The 18,561-nt window shown below is 45.2% G+C and overlaps 1 protein-coding gene across 1 annotated transcript in view; it reads left to right on the top strand.

Moving 5' to 3' along the window:
* Positions 1-10,433: 10,433 nt before the first annotated feature.
* SRPRA (SRP receptor subunit alpha) overlaps positions 10,434-18,561 on the top strand; it is a 704,571-nt gene continuing 696,443 nt past the window's right edge. Inside the window, exon 1 of the mRNA XM_069224516.1 lies at positions 10,434-10,617. Within this exon, the coding sequence (XP_069080617.1) occupies positions 10,501-10,617 (117 nt within the window). The 5' untranslated portion in view covers positions 10,434-10,500. The remainder of the gene's footprint in view (positions 10,618-18,561) is intronic.

The following is an 18,561-nucleotide window of genomic DNA, read 5'->3' as shown; positions in this document are numbered from 1 at the left end:
TTGTTGCTTTGCTGGTGTTGGTCTTCCTTGCAGAAACCCCCTATCACGACTTCTGTGCTCTATGGGGGTTATAGGTGCACTTTACACCTACTTTTCACGGTCTTGGGGTGGGCTATTTTTCTAACCCTCACTGTTTTCTTCCAGTCCCAGCGACCCTCTACAAGCTCACATAGGTTTGGGGTCCATTCGTGGTTCGCATTCCACTTTTTGAGTATATGGTTTGTGTTGCCCCTATACCTATGTGCTCCTATTGCAATCTACTGTAACTTTACATTGCTTGCATTACTTCCTTTTGCTATTACTGCATATTTTTGGTATTGTGTACATATATATTGTAAATATTTGGCATCCTCATACTGAGGGTACTCACTGAGATACTTTTGGCATATTGTCATAAAAATAAAGTACCTTTATTTTTAGTATATCTGTGTATTGTGTTTTCTTATGATATTGTGCATATGACATCAGTGGTATAGTAGGAGCTTTGCATGTCTCCTAGTTCAGCCTAAGCTGCTCTGCTATAGCTACCTTCTATCAGCCCAAGCTGCTAGAAACACCTCTTCTACACTAATAAGGGATAACTGGACCTGGCACAAGGTGTAAGTACCTCTGGTACCCACTACAAGCCAGGCCAGCCTCCTACACATGTGCATGTGTATCGCTTGCAAGACACTGTAGTAGTTAGAAAAGGCTCGGAGCCCCGTCAATGTCATGTCAGTGTCTTTCATTGGTTCGTGGGCTTGCCTTTTAAAATCTGCTTGCTTTCATTAGTGGAAGGCATGCATACGTGATGCTTTTTTCGGTGGTTAGCCCTCCTCGAGCTTAGCGACCAAGTACTGAAAACATACGAGGCTCGCTGTTTTCTGTCCGGTTTGTGGACTTCTTTTTTTGCAGCACGATCTTGCTTGGCAGAAGTCGTGCACTTTGCATGACATCGACCCTGTTACATAGTTAATTGCACTTTTGCCGGTTATGTAGACAATTGCACTTTTGCCAATGGGTTTCAGTACGAGTAAACAGTAGGTTCTTTTTTCCATTTAATGAGGCGAGAGAAGTCTGGTTGGGAGTTTACAACTGCTAATAGCTCTAACTCGAAGAAATGCGATACCCTTTGCATTGCAAATGCTTGTTTGACTTGGGTTACCGCCGCTTTATCACCGACCGCCAGGGTTGTAATAAGGGACTGCCTTAATCTTCCCCTGACACATTACACTAAGAGAGAGTATATGGGAGAAAAGGGGATAGAGGAAGAACACAACCGTACTCGACTCCCAAAACAATACTAAATCACAAATTAGAGTACGGGGTTCTTGTAACGAAGGTAGGTCAATAGTGTACCAATTGTGACACTAGACCACCCGTAACCCTCAACTGGAGGTGAAATGTGGGTGCGCTATGGTGTGGTGTGTGGTCTGGGAGGGGGATTTCCTTTACGGACTAGGTGGTCTCACACACTATATAGTGTCATGCTTCATCATATTACCACCTAGCCCCACCCAGGTAGGACAGTGCCACCTGGGCGGACTCAACCTCACTGTTAAAGGAACAGGAGGGAGTGCGTAAATTAATTTTATTTCTGGAAAGGGGATCCAGCTATGCTAGGGAAATAAAAACACCTACTGAGATACCCGGGTGAATTTTTAATAGAGGGTTCCGTGTGGTGTGATTAAAAAGAACTGGGGAACCGGTGTGAGAGCAATGACTCACAAGCTCACCTATCTAAAAGAAGTAGCCGACATGTTTCTGCCCTTGAAATTGAGCTATGGAGGGTCTCTGGGCATTCATCAGGGCATTGGATCCCTGTTGCATATGCTTATTGGGCGCTGCATAAAGAAATCACATTAGAAAAGGGGTGAAAGAAGGGCCTACCTTTACCAAGGGAATACCTGGGGAGGACCCTAACATACAAGGCTAGTGGCCTCTGGTATCCTGGAGAGGGAGTGTCCCCTTATAGTCAGACTTGCAGCAAAGGTGGGCGCTCTCTGTGCACCTATACCGACCTCTCCTCAGGACCGCTTAATCTTCCCCTGCCCATAAACACAAAATTGACCTTTTGAACTGTAGCTCGTGCTCATGTAAAGCAGAGAAATAAATTAGGGTCGCGTTGGCGCTATATGATATTGCCAAAGAAATAAGTAAATATAAAAAAAAACGTGCACGTTCTTCAAACTCTATTGCCTGTTAGTACGGAAACACATCTTTTGTATCTTGAGGCATTTACGAGATGTGATTCGCAAGGTTCCTACATGTCCTACATTTCAATCTTTAAAAAATAAGCTACTTCGTACTAATCACTCTTCCATGGAGCCGACTATATTTTAACCCCTTCTGTGCCAAGGACGTAGTGGTTACGTCCTTCGGCACAGTGCTGCTGTGCCGAGGACGTAACCACTACGTCCTCGGCACACAGCCCAGAGGGAGCGCTCTCGCTCCCTCTGTGTGCTTCCCCCCACCCCCCCAAAGTCAGGGATGGAAGGGGAAGCCCTTCCCCTCCCAACCCCGACCCCCCCAACCCCCCCTGTGACGTCAGCGCGCGAGCGCATGCTGATTAGTCACAGGGTCTCCCCCATCGCGATTGAAAGAGAAATGCTTTTGCATTTCTCTTTCAATCCCATGGGGGAGGCCCCGAGAGGCTTCAAAGGGAAGGAAATTTATTTCCTTCCCTTTGAAGTCTCTCACAGGGTTTCAAAAGCCAGATTGCTTGCAATCCGGCTTTTGAAACCCCACTAGACACCAGGGATTTTTTTTTTTTGAATGAAACTGTCAAATGGGAGCGACCCCTTGGGCAAGGGTCGCTCCCAGGGGGGGCATTTTTTTAGGAAGGCCTTTTCTGCCGCCCCCTGGGGGCAGATTGGCCTATTATTAGGCCGATCTGCCCCCAGGGGGGGCAGAAACCTCTAGGCACCAGGGAGCTTGTTTTTTTGTGTGTTTTTTTTGTGATGTTTTCTTTTTTTTTAGGTGGGGAGCGACCCCTTAGGCAAGGGTCGCTCCCCTAGGGGGCAATATATATTTAGGCCATTTCTGCCCCCCTTGAGGGCAGATTGGCCTATTATGATGAGGCCAATCTGCCCCCAAGGGGGGCAGAAACCATTAGACACCAGGGAGTTTTTTTTCCGCGAATTTCACGCAACGGGAGCGACCCCTTGGGCAAGGGTCGCTCCCAGGGGGGCATTTTTTTGGGAAGGCCTTTTCTGCCCCCCCGGGGGCAGAAACCTCTAGGCACCAGGGATCATTTCTTTTTTTTTTTCTTTTTGTTATGTTTTCTTTTTTTTTAGGTGGGGAGCGACCCCTTAGGCAAGGGTCGCTCCCCTAGGGGGCAAATTATATTTAGGCCATTTCTGTCCGCTTTGGGGGCAGATTGGCCTATTTTGATGAGGCCAATCTGCCCCCAAGGGGGGCAGAAACCACTAGGCACCAGGGATCTTTTTTTTGCGCCGTCACGCAAGGGTAGCGACCTTTTGGCAAGGGTCGCTCCCTGGGGGGGGGGAGGTAGGGGGGGCAAAATTATTTTAGGTCATCTCTGCCCCGCAGATCGGCCTATTGGTATTAGGCCGATCTACCCCCAGGGGGGGCAGAAACCTCTAGGCGCCAGGGCAATTTTTTTTTTGTGTTTTTTTTTTTTTTTTTTTTTTTTTGAGATGGGGAGCGACCCATCAGGCAAGGGTCGCTCCCCTGGGGGGCAAATTGTATTTAGACCATTTCTGCCCCCCTTGGGGGCAGATTGGTCGATTTTAGGTCAATCTGCCCCAAGGGGGCAGAAACCACTAGACACCGGGGATTTGTTTTTTGGCGCCAATGTCACGCAGGGGGAGCGACCCCGTAGGCAAGGGTCGCTCCCGGGGGGGGTGGGCGTTCGGGGGGCAAATTTATTTTAGGCCATTTCTGCCCCCAGGGGGGGCAGAAACCTCTAGGCGCCAGGGCAAAAAAAAAAATTGGTGTTTTTTTTTTTTGTTTGTTTGTTTTTTTAGAGATGGGGAGCGACCCATCAGACAAGGGTCGCTCCCCTGGGGGGCAAACTGTGTTTAGACCATTTCTGCCCCCCTTGGGGGCAGATTGGTCGATTTTAGGTCAATCTGCCCCAAGGGGGCAGAAACCACTAGGCACCGGGGATTTGTTTTTTGGCGCCAATGTCACGCAGGGGGAGCGACCCCGTAGGCGAGGGTCGCTCCTGGTGGGGGGGTGGGGGTTGGGGATGCAAATTTATTTTAGGCCATTTCTGGCCCCCCTGGGGGCAGATCGGCCTATTATAAGGCTGATCTGCCACCAGGGGGGGGGCAGAAACCTCTAGGCGCCAGGGCAAAAAAAATTTGTGTGTTTTTTTTGTTTGTATGTTTGTTTTTTTAGAGATGGGGAGCGACCCATCAGCCAAGGGTCGCTCCCCTGGGGGGCAAACTGTATTTAGACCATTTCTGCCCCCCTTGGGGGCAGATTGGTCGATTTGAGGTCAATTTGCCCCCAAGGGGGCAGAAACCACTAGGCACCGGGGATTTGTTTTTTGGCGCCAATGTCACGCAGGGGGAGCGACCCCGTAGGCGAGGGTCGCTCCTGGTGGGGGGGTGGGGGTTGTGGATGCAAATTTATTTTAGGCCATTTCTGGCCCCCCTGGGGGCAGATCGGCCTATTATTAGGCCGATCTGCCACCAGGGGGGGGGGCAGAATCCTCTAGGCGCCAGGGCAAATTTTTTTTGTGTGTTTTGTTTGTATGTTTGTTTTTTTAGAGATGGGGAGCGACCCATCAGGCAAGGGTCGCTCCCCTGGGGGGCAAACTGTATTTAAAGCATTTCTGCCCCCCTTGGGGCAGATTGGTCGATTTGAGGTCAATCTGTCCCCAAGGGGGCAGAAACCACTAGGCACCGGGGATTTGTTTTTTGGCGCCAATGTCACGCAGGGGGAGCGACCCCATAGGTGAGGGTCGCTCCTGGTGGGGGGTGGGGGTTGGGGATGCAAATTTATTTTAGGCCATTTCTGGCCCCCCTGGGGGCAGATCGGCCTATTATTAGGCCGATCTGCCACCAGGGGGGGGCAGAAACCTCTAGGCGCCAGGGCAAATTTTTTTTGTGTGTTTTTTTTTTGTATGTTTGTTTTTTTAGAGATGGGGAGCGACCCATCAGACAAGGGTCGCTCCCCTGGGGGGCAAACTGTATTTAGAGCATTTCTGCCCCCCTTGGGGGAGATTGGTCGATTTGAGGTCAATCTGGCCCCAAGGGGGCAGAAACCACTAGGCACTGGGGATTAGTTTTTTGGCGCCAATGTCACGCAGGGGGAGCGACCCCGTAGGCGAGGGTCGCTCCTGGTGGGGGAGTGGGGGTTGGGGATGCAAATTTATTTTAGGCCATTTCTGCCCCCCCTGGGGGCAGATCGGCCTATTATTAGGCCGATCTGCCCCCAGGGGGGGCAGAAACCTCTAGGCGCCAGGGCAATTTTTTTTTGTGTGTTTTTTTTTGTATGTTTGTTTTTTTAGAGATGGGGAGCGACCCATCAGGCAAGGGTCGCTCCCTTGGGGGGCAAACTGTATTTAGACCATTTCTGCCCCCCTTGGGGCAGATTGGTCGATTTGAGGTCAATCTGCCCCCAAGGGGGCAGAAACCACTAGGCACCGGGGATTTGTTTTTTGGCGCCAATGTCACGCAGGGGGAGCGACCCCGTAGGTGAGGGTCGCTCTTGGTGGGGGGGGGGTGGGGGTTGGGGATGCAAATTTATTTTAGGCCATTTCTGCCCCCCCTGGGGGCAGATCGGCCTATTATTAGGCCGATCTGCCCCCAGGGGGGGCAGAAACCTCTAGGCGCCAGGGCAATTTTTTTTTGTGTGTTTTTTTTTGTATGTTTGTTTTTTTAGAGATGGGGAGCGACCCATCAGGCAAGGGTCGCTCCCTTGGGGGGCAAACTGTATTTAGACCATTTCTGCCCCCCTTGGGGCAGATTGGTCGATTTGAGGTCAATCTGCCCCCAAGGGGGCAGAAACCACTAGGCACCGGGGATTTGTTTTTTGGCGCCAATGTCACGCAGGGGGAAGGACCCCATAGGCGAGGGTCGCTCCTGGTGGGGGAGTGGGGGTTGGGGATGCAAATTTATTTTAGGCCATTTCTGCCCCCCCTGGGGGCAGAAACCTGTAGGCGCCAGGGCAAAAAAAAAAATATATATATTTTTTTGTTTGTTTGTTTTTTTAGAGATGGGGAGCGACCCATCAGACAAGGGTCGCTCCCCTGGGGGGCAAACTGTGTTTAGACCATTTCTGCCCCCCTTGGGGGCAGATTGGTCGATTTTAGGTCAATCTGTCCCAAGGGGGCAGAAACCACTAGGCACTGGGGATTTGTTTTTAGGCGCCAATGTCACGCAGGGGGAGCGACCCCGTAGGCAAGGGTCGCTCCTGGGCAGGTGGGGTTTGGGGGGGTGGGGGGTCAAATTTATTTTAGGGCATTTCCCCCCCCCCCTGGGGCCGGCGGAGCTAGAGGCCAAAATCCACAGGTAGGCACTTTGCAAAAAACACCTCTGTTTTCTGTGAAAAAATATGTTGTGTCCACGTTGTGTTTTGGGCCATTTCCTTTCGTGGGCGCTAGGCCTACCCACACAAGTGAGGTACCATTTTTATGGAGAGACTTAGGGGAACGCTGGGTGGAAGGAAATTTGTGGCTCCTCTCAGATTCCAGAACTTTCTGTCACCGAAATGAGAGGAAAAAGTGTTTTTTGGCCAAATTTTGATGTTTGCAAAGGATTCTGGGTAACAGAACCTGGTCAGAGCCCCGCAAATCACCCCATCCTGGATTCCCCTAGGTCTCTAGTTTTCAAAAATGCGCTGGTGTGCTAGGTTTCCCTAGGTGGCGGCTGAGCTACAGGCCAAAATCTACAGGTAGGCACTTTGCAAAAAACACCTCTGTTTTCCTTCAAAAATTTGGCTGTGTCCACGTTGCGCTTTGGGGCGTTTCCTGTCGCGGGCGCTAGGCCTACCCACACAAGTGAGGTATAATTTTTATCGGGAGACGTGGGGGAACGCTGGGCGGAAGGAAATTTGTGGCTCCTCTCAGATTCCAGAACTTTCTGCCACAGAAATGTGAGGAACATGTGTTTTTTTAGCCAAATTTTGAGGTTTGCAAAGGATTCTGGGTAACAGAACCTGGTCCGAGCCACACAAGTCACCCCATCTTGCATTCCCCTAGGTCTCTAGTTTTCAGAAATGCACCGGTTTGGTAGGTTTCCCTAGGTGGCGGCTGAGCTACAGGCCAAAATCTACAGGTAGGCACTTTGCAAAAAACACCTCTGTTTTCCTTCAAAAATTTGGCTGTGTCCATGTTGCGCTTTGGGGCGTTTCCTGTCGCGGGCGCTAGGCCTACCCACACAAGTGAGGTATCATTTTTATCGGGAGGCGTGGGGGAACGCTGGGTGGAAGGAAATTTGTGGCTCCTCTCAGATTCCAGAACTTTCTGCCACAGAAATGTGAGGAACATGTGTTTTTTTAGCCAAATTTTGAGGTTTGCAAAGGATTCTGGGTAACAGAACCTGGTCCGAGCCACACAGGTCACCCCATCTTGGATTCCCCTAGGTCTCTAGTTTTCAGAAATGCACAGGTTTGGTAGGTTTCCCTAGGTGGCGGCTGAGCTACAGGCCAAAATCTACAGGTAGGCACTTTGCAAAAAACACCTCTGTTTTCCTTCAAAAATTTGGCTGTGTCCACGTTGCGCTTTGGGGCGTTTCCTGTGGCGGGCACTAGGCCTACTCACACAAGTGAGGTATCATTTTTATCGGGAGACGTGGGGGAACGCTGGGTGGAAGGAATTTTGTGGCTCCTCTCAGATTCCAGAACTTTCTGCCACAGAAATGTGAGGAACATGTGTTTTTTTAGCCAAAGTTTGAGGTTTGCAAAGGATTCTGGGTAACAGAACCTGGTCCGAGCCACACAAGTCACCCCATCTTGGATTCCCCTAGGTCTCTAGTTTTCAGAAATGCACAGGTGTGGTAGGTTTCCCTAGGTGGCGGCTGAGCTACAGGCCAAAATCTACAGGTAGGCACTTTGCAAAAAACACCTCTGTTTTCCTTCAAAAATGTGGCTGTGTCCACGTTGCGCTTTGGGGCGTTTCCTGTCGCGGGCGCTAGGCCTACCCACACAAGTGAGGTATCATTTTTATCGGGAGGCGTGGGGGAACGCTGGGTGGAAGGAAATTTGTGGCTCCTCTCAGATTCCAGAACTTTCTGCCACAGAAATGTGAGGAACATGTGTTTTTTTAGCCAAATTTTGAGGTTTGCAAAGGATTCTGGGTAACAGAACCTGGTCCGAGCCACACAAGTCACCCCATCTTGGATTCCCCAAGGTCTCTAATTTTCAGAAATGCACAGGTTTGGTAGGTTTCCCTAGGTGGCGGCTGAGGTACAGGCCAAAATCTACAGGTAGGCACTTTGCAAAAAACACCTCTGTTTTCCTTAAAAAATTTGGCTGCGTCCACGTTGCGCTCTGGGGCGTTTCTTGTCGCGGGCGCTAGGCCTACCCACACAAGTGAGGTATCATTTTTATCGGGAGACGTGGGGGAACACTGGGTGGAAGGAAATTTGTGGCTCCTCTCAGATTCCAGAACTTTCTGCCACAGAAATGTGAGGAACATGTGTTTTTTTAGCCAAATTTTGAGGTTTGCAAAGGATTCTGGGTAACAGAACCTGGTCCGAGCCACACAAGTCACCCCATCTTGGATTCCCCTAGGTCTCTAGTTTTCAGAAATGCACAGGTTTGGTAGGTTTCCTTAGGTGGCGGCTGAGCTACAAGCCAAAATCTACAGGTAGGCACTTTGCAAAAAACACCTCTGTTTTCCTTCAAAAATTTGGCTGTGTCCACGTTGCGCTTTGGGGCGTTTCCTGTCGCGGGCGCTAGGCCTACCCACACAAGTGAGGTATCATTTTTATCGGGAGACGTGGGGGAACACTGGGTGGAAGGAAATTTGTGGCTCCCCTCAGATTCCAGAACTTTCTGCCACAGAAATGTGAGGAACATGTGTTTTTTTAGCCAAATTTTGAGGTTTGCAAAGGATTCTGGGTAACAGAACCTGGTCCGAGCCACACAAGTCACCCCATCTTGGATTCCCCTAGGTCTCTAGTTTTCAGAAATGCACAGGTTTGGTAGGTTTCCCTAGGTGGCGGCTGAGCTAGAGGCCAAAATCTACAGGTAGTCACTTTGCTAAAAACAGGTCTGTTTTCTGTGATGTGTCCACGTTGTGTTTTGGGGCATATCCTGTCGCGGGCGCTAGGCCTACCCACACAAGTGAGGTATCATTTTTATCGGGAGACTTAGGGGAACATAGAATAGCAAAACAAGTGTTATTGCCCCTTGTCTTTCTCTACATTTTTCCCTTCCAAATGTAAGACAGTGTGTAAAAAAGACGTCTATTTGAGAAATGCCCCGTAATTCACATGCTAGTATGGGCACCCCGGAATTCAGAGATGTGCAAATAACCACTGCTTCTCAACACCTTATCTTGTGCCCATTTTGGAAATACAAAGGTTTTCTTGATAGCTATTTTTTACTCTTTATATTTCAGCAAATGAATTGCTGTATACCCGGCATAGAATGAAAACCCACTGCAGGGTGCAGGTCATTTATGGGCTCTGGGTACCTAGAGTTCTTGATGAACCTACAAGCCCTATATATCCCCGCAACCAGAAGAGTCCAGCAGACGTAACGGTATATTGCTTTCGAAAATCTGACATTGCAGGAAAAAGTTACAGAGTAAAACTTAGAGAAAAATTGATGTTTTGTTCACCTCAATTTCAATATTTTTCTTTTTCAGTTGTTATTTTCTGTAGGAACCCCTTGTAGGATCTACACAAATTACCCCTTGCTGAATTCAGAATTTTGTCTACTTTTCAGAAATGTTGCGGTTTCTGGGATCCAGCGTTGGTTTCATGCCCATTTCTGTCACTGACTGGAAGGAGGCTGAAAGCACAAAAAATTGTAAAAATGGGGTATGTCCCAGTAAAATGCCAAAATTGTGTTGAAAAATTGGGTTTTCTGATTCAAGTCTGCCTGTTCCTGAAAGCTGGGAAGCTGGTGATTTTATCACCGCAAACCCTTTGTTGATACCCTTTTCAGGGAAAAAACCACAAGCCTTCTTCTGCTGCCCATTTTTCAATTTTTTTTAAAAAAAAAAGGAATTTTCACTGTTTTTTTGGCTAATTTCTTGGCCTCCTTCTGGGGAACCCACAAAGTCTGGGTACCTCTAGAATCCCTAGGATGCTGGAAAAAAAGGACGCAAATTTGGCGTGGGTAGCTTACGTGAACAAAAAGTTATGAGGGCCTAAGCGCGAACTGCTCCAAATAGCCAAAACAAGGCTCGGCACAGGAGGGGGAAAAGGCCTGGCAGCGAAGGGGTTAAAGAAATAATAATAAACTAAGTAAAAAAAAAAAGACGTGGTCGCGTGCGCGATGACGTCACGGCGTTAACGCTGTTCTGACGTGTCCTAAATCCCAATGTTGTCGCAGCGCATTTAGTCACTGCTGTTAGACGGGTATCTCATCGTAGCCATGCTGGATTTCTTTTCTATCTTTTCCAAGGGCGGGCTGGTCCTCTGGTACTTTCAAGGAGTGCCTTCGTCCTTCACCGCACCAGTCAACACATTATTACGGAGCGTTATACTGCAGGTGAGCCGTCGCACACCTTTCGGTAGCGAACATTAAAAGCAACCGTAAGTCCGCTATTGGGAGTTTGTGTGCAACGGGGAAGAAGGGCATTAACCTTCCTCAGCCAGAAGCTAGTGCTAAACAAGGTTGGAGGCATCGGGATAACTGAAACGGGTGGATAAGGACGAGGATAGTTTTGACGGGGCATGGGTAGCACAACCAAGATTGTAGACAAGACTGCTGCAGTGTTTTCATTTGTTTATGTGTGATGTTTCCATTGTGCGTAGGTGTGACATTTGTAAGCCTTGTCTGACGACTCGAGTGGCACCTAGTCCAAACAAACTATACTTTCTCTGTTGTATAGTTTAAACACCATAGCGTTTTAAATTACTACAAGTAGTACCAACACTATATAGAGCAGCAGAAAAAAAACTCTTTGTGGTTGATATAAAGCTAGGTGACTACTGCAAAGATATAGTTTACCAATTCCATGTATGAGGCTCTGATCTGAACAGTTTTTTTCTTTGCATTTTTGTACTTGGAGTACTGAAAACAGCAGTACAGGTACTAGAACGTAATTTAAAAAACCAGGACTGTATATGTTGCAGGTTATGAGTATTTGGGTGTACTATATTGTTATTGTATTTATGTAGTGCTTACTAACCCTGACAAGGTGTTAAAGTGCTTTTTGGTGTGTAGCACGCTACTCCTGAACCCAAAATTATTAGTGGTGGATTAGTATAGGTAACTATGAGTACAGGATTAGTATTGTTAAATGTTGATTTTAGCAGAGGATATGTGAGTTTGTTAGTAAGTTTGCATGGAATAATTGGGGAATAAGGGGAGGGGGAGGAATCCAGAAGTGTTATTTGGGAGTTTATAGTAGTAGGATGAAGCTTGGGATGCGTAAAGGAGAGATGGGCGAGTCTGTAGAAAGGGGTTAGGGAGGTCATGGTAGTAGAAGGGGTTTTGGATAAGTCAAAGGTGAGATAAGTGAGGGATAATTTAGTAGGGTTGTTTGGGCGATCATAGTAGTTAACAGGTTTGGGGTGAGCCAGGAGGATAGAGGAGGGAAGAGCTTAGGCAGGGTGATTTTGAGATCATTGTAGTAGAATGGGTTTGGGATGAGTCAAAGAGTGGGGGTGGAAGATAGACTGATAGAGGTATAGGGAGACAGAGTAAAGCTTGAGTTTTTTTAGGGTCGAGCCTGCGTTGCATGCGCTCGCCCATGCGTATCGCAGCGAGACGCTTTAGTGTTTAGAAAAGGGCTCGGAGCCCTGTCAACGTCACGTCAGTGTTTTTTATTGGTTTGTGGGTTTGCCTAATAAAATCTGCTTGCTTTCATTAGTCGAAGGCACGCATACGTCATGCCTTTTCCGGTGGCTAGCCCTCCTCCAGCGCAGCGACCAAGTACAGGAAACATGCAAGGCTCGCTGTTTTCCATCGAGCTCGTGGACTTCTTTTTCTCTCATTTACGAGCGCAATCTCGCTTGGCAGAAGTCGAGCGCTTTACATAATTAATTTCACTTTTTCGGGTTATCTACATAATGCACTTTTGCCTGATAGGTGAAAAGTCGGGTTAGGAGTTTACAACGCGGTCAGCTGTAACATGAGCAAACGCGAGACCCGTTGCATTGCAAATGCTTGTTTTTCTTCCTGTTGTACAGTAGGGCTAAAATAATAGATACATGCATAGTAAGGTAATATATGTGTAAGGAACATAATAATGGATATAATAATTTGAGATTTAAAGTTGTGTTGTATGAAGACACACTTGCAAGATGAGCAATATTTGAGGTTAATTTATTTGTGTACTTTTCTAACATTATTTGATCTATCCTCAATTTTCAGTAGCCAAATGCTTGCTGATAAAAGAGTTAATTTAACATTCTATCATTGTGATAACTAAAATGAAAATAGGGATTCATAAGTACCTAATATAACAGCTTATCTAGGAACAATGCAATGACCTATGAACATGTTAACCATAGGATAATGTACACGTGTATACATGCACATACATTTTATTCATACTTGTATATACATACATGCACATATATACACACACACGCACCCCTTTAACCATGAGTAAATATACATTTGTTAAACAGGATTAAAGATTATGTACATACTTTATTTTTATGAAATATTAATTATACATATTTCTTAAAGAAATACACATCTCTACATATATACACATAATCAGATTATAAATGTTTACCAACACAGGCATATGCAGTCCATTGCTTTTTGGATATGGTGGTTATGAAGGGAAGAGACAACTCTTGAGTAGTCTTCTGTAGACAAGATAGTTATCAATGGATCTTACGTTTGCGGGTAATGAATTCCATAGTTTGAGCGCTTGAACAGAAGGTGTACCACCTATATAGTCTTTTATATGGTATGACTGGGAACATTTATCGTGAACTGCACTCATGAATACTGTCTTGGGTCCAGTCAGGTACGTTTTCTTAATCTTCGCTCAATCCTGTGTATCTGTGGGTTGAGACCAGCAAGGCTTAGCAAAGGAAAGAAAGAAGGCACCAATTTATAAAAATAGAGCAGGCTTCTATGAACGTTTAGACTTTTGTCACAACCAACACTCACTGGTCTAGCAGACATGGGTGCACCTTTTGGCTATTTCTGAATTACTCTTTGGAGTGCCTGGTGTCCGGTAGTGGCAAAATGTCTGTGGTTCTACCAGATATTCGACTTGGGCTGTTTCAGCTTTAATGTCCCCAGTGCTGTTCCCGGAGGTCATCCAACTGACCCTTGTAGGCTCTGCTTTGGTCTGTGGCAGGGAATCTGCTTTTCCTTGAGCCAGGATGCAGAACAGGGTTCAAACACCACTTACCCAAAGTGCAGCAGGTGCAGTCGCTCCAGCATCAGTGAGCACTTCCAACGGGTGCAAAGTGGTCATATTCTCGTTCTCCTTCCAAGTCCAGTCAGTACTGATGGTCAACGATTCCAGTGGTGCCATATTTTTCCTAGGACAGTGCCCTGATGGGACAGCATGGTCACTAGCCAAAGGACTTCTGGGTCCCCTTCTACCTAGTGATTAAATTCCTGTGATATGTGGCATCTGGCTATCCTAGAATGCCACGTTCTTGCCCCTTTCAGGATGGCACAACCCTTCCTCAGTCGTTGAGAGCAAGGTTGCTCACCCTCAAGGTGTGGCTACCTGAGGGCAACATGCCCACGGTAAAACTAGTTGAGGATGAGTTTCCCCTCTCTGGCCTCCTTGTTTCCATGCTGTCTACAGGAAGAAAAGGTATCCTGCTTAGGGGTGTTGGGCCAGTTGGACCACCAAAGATACCTTCCCATTTGAAGCACTCCTCCGGGCTAAAACCCCACTCCCAGAGCGGCCATCCTGGCAGAGGGGGTGACACCTCACTGCTGCAGTACTGCCTTTGCTCCTGAGCCTGGGAGTCATTCACACGTCTCCCCAGGCGGTCAGAAAGCTGTCTGTTTGTGTATGCTTTTGTGAGGCTGCTTGGCAAGCAGAGCACAACGTGGCAACTCTCTAGAAGTTGTCTGCCTTTTAATAGGGCATTAATTCCGAACTCGGTATCAGGTTGAATTTAATGCTATGATTGTTGTGATACCTTACATGACCCATGCTAGTAGTCCCAGTCAAAAGTTAGCTGGATTGGTATGCCATCCAGTAACTCTGTATAAGCAGTGTGGCTACCAACTTTCCCCACAGCAAAAGGACAATTTGGAAGTGTTTTTACTAAGGCATATCTTAAAACACGTCTTACTTAACAAAATGAAGCTCCTTGCCTTATGACTTTTTAGGCCTTTCTTAGGGAAGACTTAAATATACTGTTGAGGGACAGGGTGGCTTTGCTATTGGTTTAAATGGCAAAGTCGAACTGGCAGTGTAAACACTGTTCTTCCAGTCTGCAGTGGCAGGCTAGAAGGCATTTTGTACCTTGTCACATGAAGGGTGGTACAAGCAGTGTTGCAGCCCTGAGTGGGCACTGTGTCTTACTTGCCCGGGGGTACCACATGTTAGGGGCTTGTAAGTAAGTGAGGCCATGTCATTTGAGGGTATCAAATTCAGGGGTGTGGAATTCCTATAGCCAGACACCCAGGACATATTGTTTCGGGTCAAGGGCAACACGTTTTCATGTTTATATTGTCCTTGGGACATGTAGGACCAATCCACTGTAGTTCAAACCCCTTGGCTGCCGTTTTATAGCACCACATTGTGATACATGGAAAGGAACTGTCTGCAGTTGAGGTCATGTTTGTGTCCATACAATAATTCTGTTTGAACTTGCATTTATGGTTCATCAATGCAAAGCCTTTATTATTAGGGTCAGTGCTCCAAATAAATGTTGTAAGCTCAGACTGCACTACTGAAAGTGATTCCGAGGGGGGGGGGGAATTAGATATGCTTGCAAAGTTTAACAGTGTGAGGCAACGTATATAGCTCCCAGAATTCTCTGATTAGATGCAGATATTTGCAGAAACTTGTAAGCGAGATTGACAAGTCTGCTTTCAAGATGAAATCTTCACACAAAATGTAACTAGGAAAGAATGTTCTGCTAAATTACTGTGAACTTTTAGGTACCATTTATTTGAAGCATTACTTAGTAAAATGTGTTGATGCATGCTAGGGTTTCCAAAACATCTTCATAATGGAAAATCAGCGTAACCAGTTTCAAAAAGATTATGGGAAATATGAAAATAAATAAGCATTGGCATAGTCAATAGTTCTAACATTGGTGGTCAGTCTTTTGGTTTTGTCTGTGTGTATCTTGTTTTTACATGGCTTTTGTAAAACATTATTGTTGAGGGGCTGTCCGACCCTCAGTATTCTTACAAACACTGGAAAAAAGCAAAATTATTTTCTGATCTCAAAAAGCACATTGCCACAGTAGTTCCTGGCACTGAAAAAAAACTACTGTGTGCGCCGAAATGCTCCTTGTGAATGAGGAGATTGCTATCAATCACCGTGGAACCAGCACACAGATAGACAGAGATAGAGTTTTAATAAAAACAATACGTCTTGGTTAACACCAGACCTAATTAAGGGTCCAATGTGCACCCAGCATAGATGTCTCTGCATTAGTGCAGATTTGCATATTTCATGAATTTACACAAGCAGTCTGAGAAATTGTACTCCTAAAAATATTTGGGAGCTGTATTTTAGCTCGATCAAATATGCATGTGTAGATTTGCTCATGCGAAAATGTGTTGAGCTTTTACAAGGTCACTTTCTCTCAAAACACTTTTTTCACAACCCTGGAAGATGTTTTACTTCTGCCCTTGTCAGGAGTAAACGTCCAACTTTTCTCAGTTTGGGAAAAGATGAGTGAAGAGCTGGTGAAAACCATTAAAATATGTAGCCTGAGTATGTAGATCTGTGGAAAGGTGGAAAAATAAGGAAATTGCTTGTATTCAAGCCCTATTATAGTATTAGCCGTGGCTTAATCAGATAGGCTATTATCAGAGCTCTTCTATAATGAGACTGCTGGCATAAATTGTCACCACACTACACAGCACCAAAAGGACAAGTAGATATTTTACAGGACATGTAGCTTTAGGAAGCAACTTGTCACATGGACCAATAGATATTTTAATACATTCCACACCTCTACAATTTGATTTGCAAATTTTATAGGGTTAAAACACTGGCTCTGAGGTCAGTTGGCAGGCCTCAGTGCACTCTCAGTTAAAAAACCAGCAGCATGTGTCCAAAAATATGGGGGTGAACATGCAAAAGAGGCCTTTCATTACATTGGTATTATAAGTACCTTGGAAACTATATATAAAAAGAGAGGGTGAAAAAGAGTAATAAGGGCTTCTACCCTCTAAATCGACGACCCTTAATATCAAACCTACACGGTGCAAACACTAGGGTTTCATCCTCCAACCACCCCACATGATAACACAAAAGTTATCTGAAAATTAGCAAAAGTATTGCACACGTGTACAATTAACACTGCAACAGTACATTAATCACTGAATAAAACATTCAAACAATTAATATAAGGACCAAATGGATTTCCTTTTTATGTTATACACACAATTAATCCCAAAATAATCGTTCCAAAAAATCCAATAAATGTATCCTCGTAATCGTAAAGTCCACAGTTCAACAAGTCTCTGATCCACAAGTTCCAAATCTTGTCAAGCTTGTCCGTCAACATGTGTTTCATCCGGGGAATGCCCCTGGATTTCTTCAGGACCTCCTAAAACAATATTCCCATAAATAATGTGTCAGTCAATAGTTCAATGATTGTATTCTTCATCACTTTAACAGTAATATCCGAGCTTCTCCATGGCAAACAGTGGGAACCGTGCTAACAAATTTCATCTTAACATTCAATAATGTCATAATATATCAAAATCTACAAATGAATACTTAATAAAAAGAGTGCTGTATGTCCAGCATACCCAACTCAACGAAGCAACCACCACAATAGTGATACATTTACCAAACCCACATACCCCCTCAAACGTGAACCAAAACATACTCCTTAGTGGACTATACACAGAATATACCTTCCAAATATGGTTAAGTTGTTAGTCCAGCTATTTTGAAAAACACAAAGTTCTGAAATGCTTTAATAAGTGTCCAAATGCTAAAGCTGAAAGGCAAAACATATACACAAACATAGATATTATATCTCCCCTACACTCCTTGCTTATTTGACAATAATTAAGTCCTCAAAACTACTCACCAATGTTAGGGTATTGATGTTATATGAGTGTAATTCCTCTCATTAGTAATCACGTCTCCTATAATGGATGCCCAAAATATCTAAATCATTAATCTGAAAAACCCAAAACCGCTCCATTCTAAACAGTGTGGAGCCCCAAAAAGCGTGTCTTACCTGTTTTTTGCTTAATTACGGTCGCGTCAGCCTGGCGAGTATGCTCTAAGTCGGCTATCAAAGCCGGAAATCCCTACGGCGCCATATTTAAAGACCCCGGTTCCAAATAACATCAAAGACGGACGAAAAATACTCTGGTCTATATTCGAGCACAATCGAAATGGAAGACAGACTGTCTCCATTTCGGTTTATCTTGCTCTAAATCCTATAAACGACCATACATCCTCTATGAGATGGCGGTTAAGTTATTAAGAAAATAAACTATGAAGGAATAATAATTTTAAATGGTAAACACATGAAATTAAAAAAAAAAAAAAAATTCTATAAAAAATTGTTTTCTTTAATGGTAAATTCGACCATAGAATCTATGTGTTGACAATATTAACTAAATTAACTATTAGCTAGGGGTATTTATTAAATTAACCAAAACCCTCATGTTGTTCCAACAAATTTAAGTCTATTTAGTATTCATTCCTCAATCGACAATCCTGTAATATATCATCTCCCTATTTAACATTAATGATTATGTTGGATATTCCTTATTTCACTAATCTTACTAATTAATTTATTTATCACCCAGAAAATATTCCATCTCATAGTCTGTATTGAGACCCCTCTCCACAGCTCCTAATCGTAAAATCCATATGGACTCCTTTCTCCGTAGGGCTGATTCTCTATTACCACCCTGTGGATTTACTTCACACAAGTCAAACCCCAAAAATCTGAATTCTTTATGAACTCCCTGTGCGTCACAAACCCTCATATGGGAGGCTATGGGGTATCTCTCATCTTCCTGCCTGATTGCCCTCCAGTGTTCTGAGATTCTCACTCTAAGTGGGCGTATTGTACTACCCACATACATTCTTTCACATTTGCAAACAAGCATATAAACTATAAACTTAGTGTTACAGTCAATATGTGACTTGATACATACTTTATTACCGCTCATGTCATAGAAATCTTTTTTAGCCTGCCACGCCCATTTGCACATTGCACATGATCCACATTTGAAAAATCCTAAATTTTGCACACCCAACCAATTTGGTTTAATTTTATCCGATAAATAGCTAGGACTAAGAATATTGGAAACTAGATGACACTGTTGCGGTGTAAGTCT

This window comes from Pleurodeles waltl, chromosome 3_1 (assembly GCF_031143425.1).
Source record: "Pleurodeles waltl isolate 20211129_DDA chromosome 3_1, aPleWal1.hap1.20221129, whole genome shotgun sequence".
Taxonomy (NCBI): domain Eukaryota; kingdom Metazoa; phylum Chordata; class Amphibia; order Caudata; family Salamandridae; genus Pleurodeles; species Pleurodeles waltl.
This window is presented reverse-complemented; position numbering and strand designations above follow the sequence as displayed.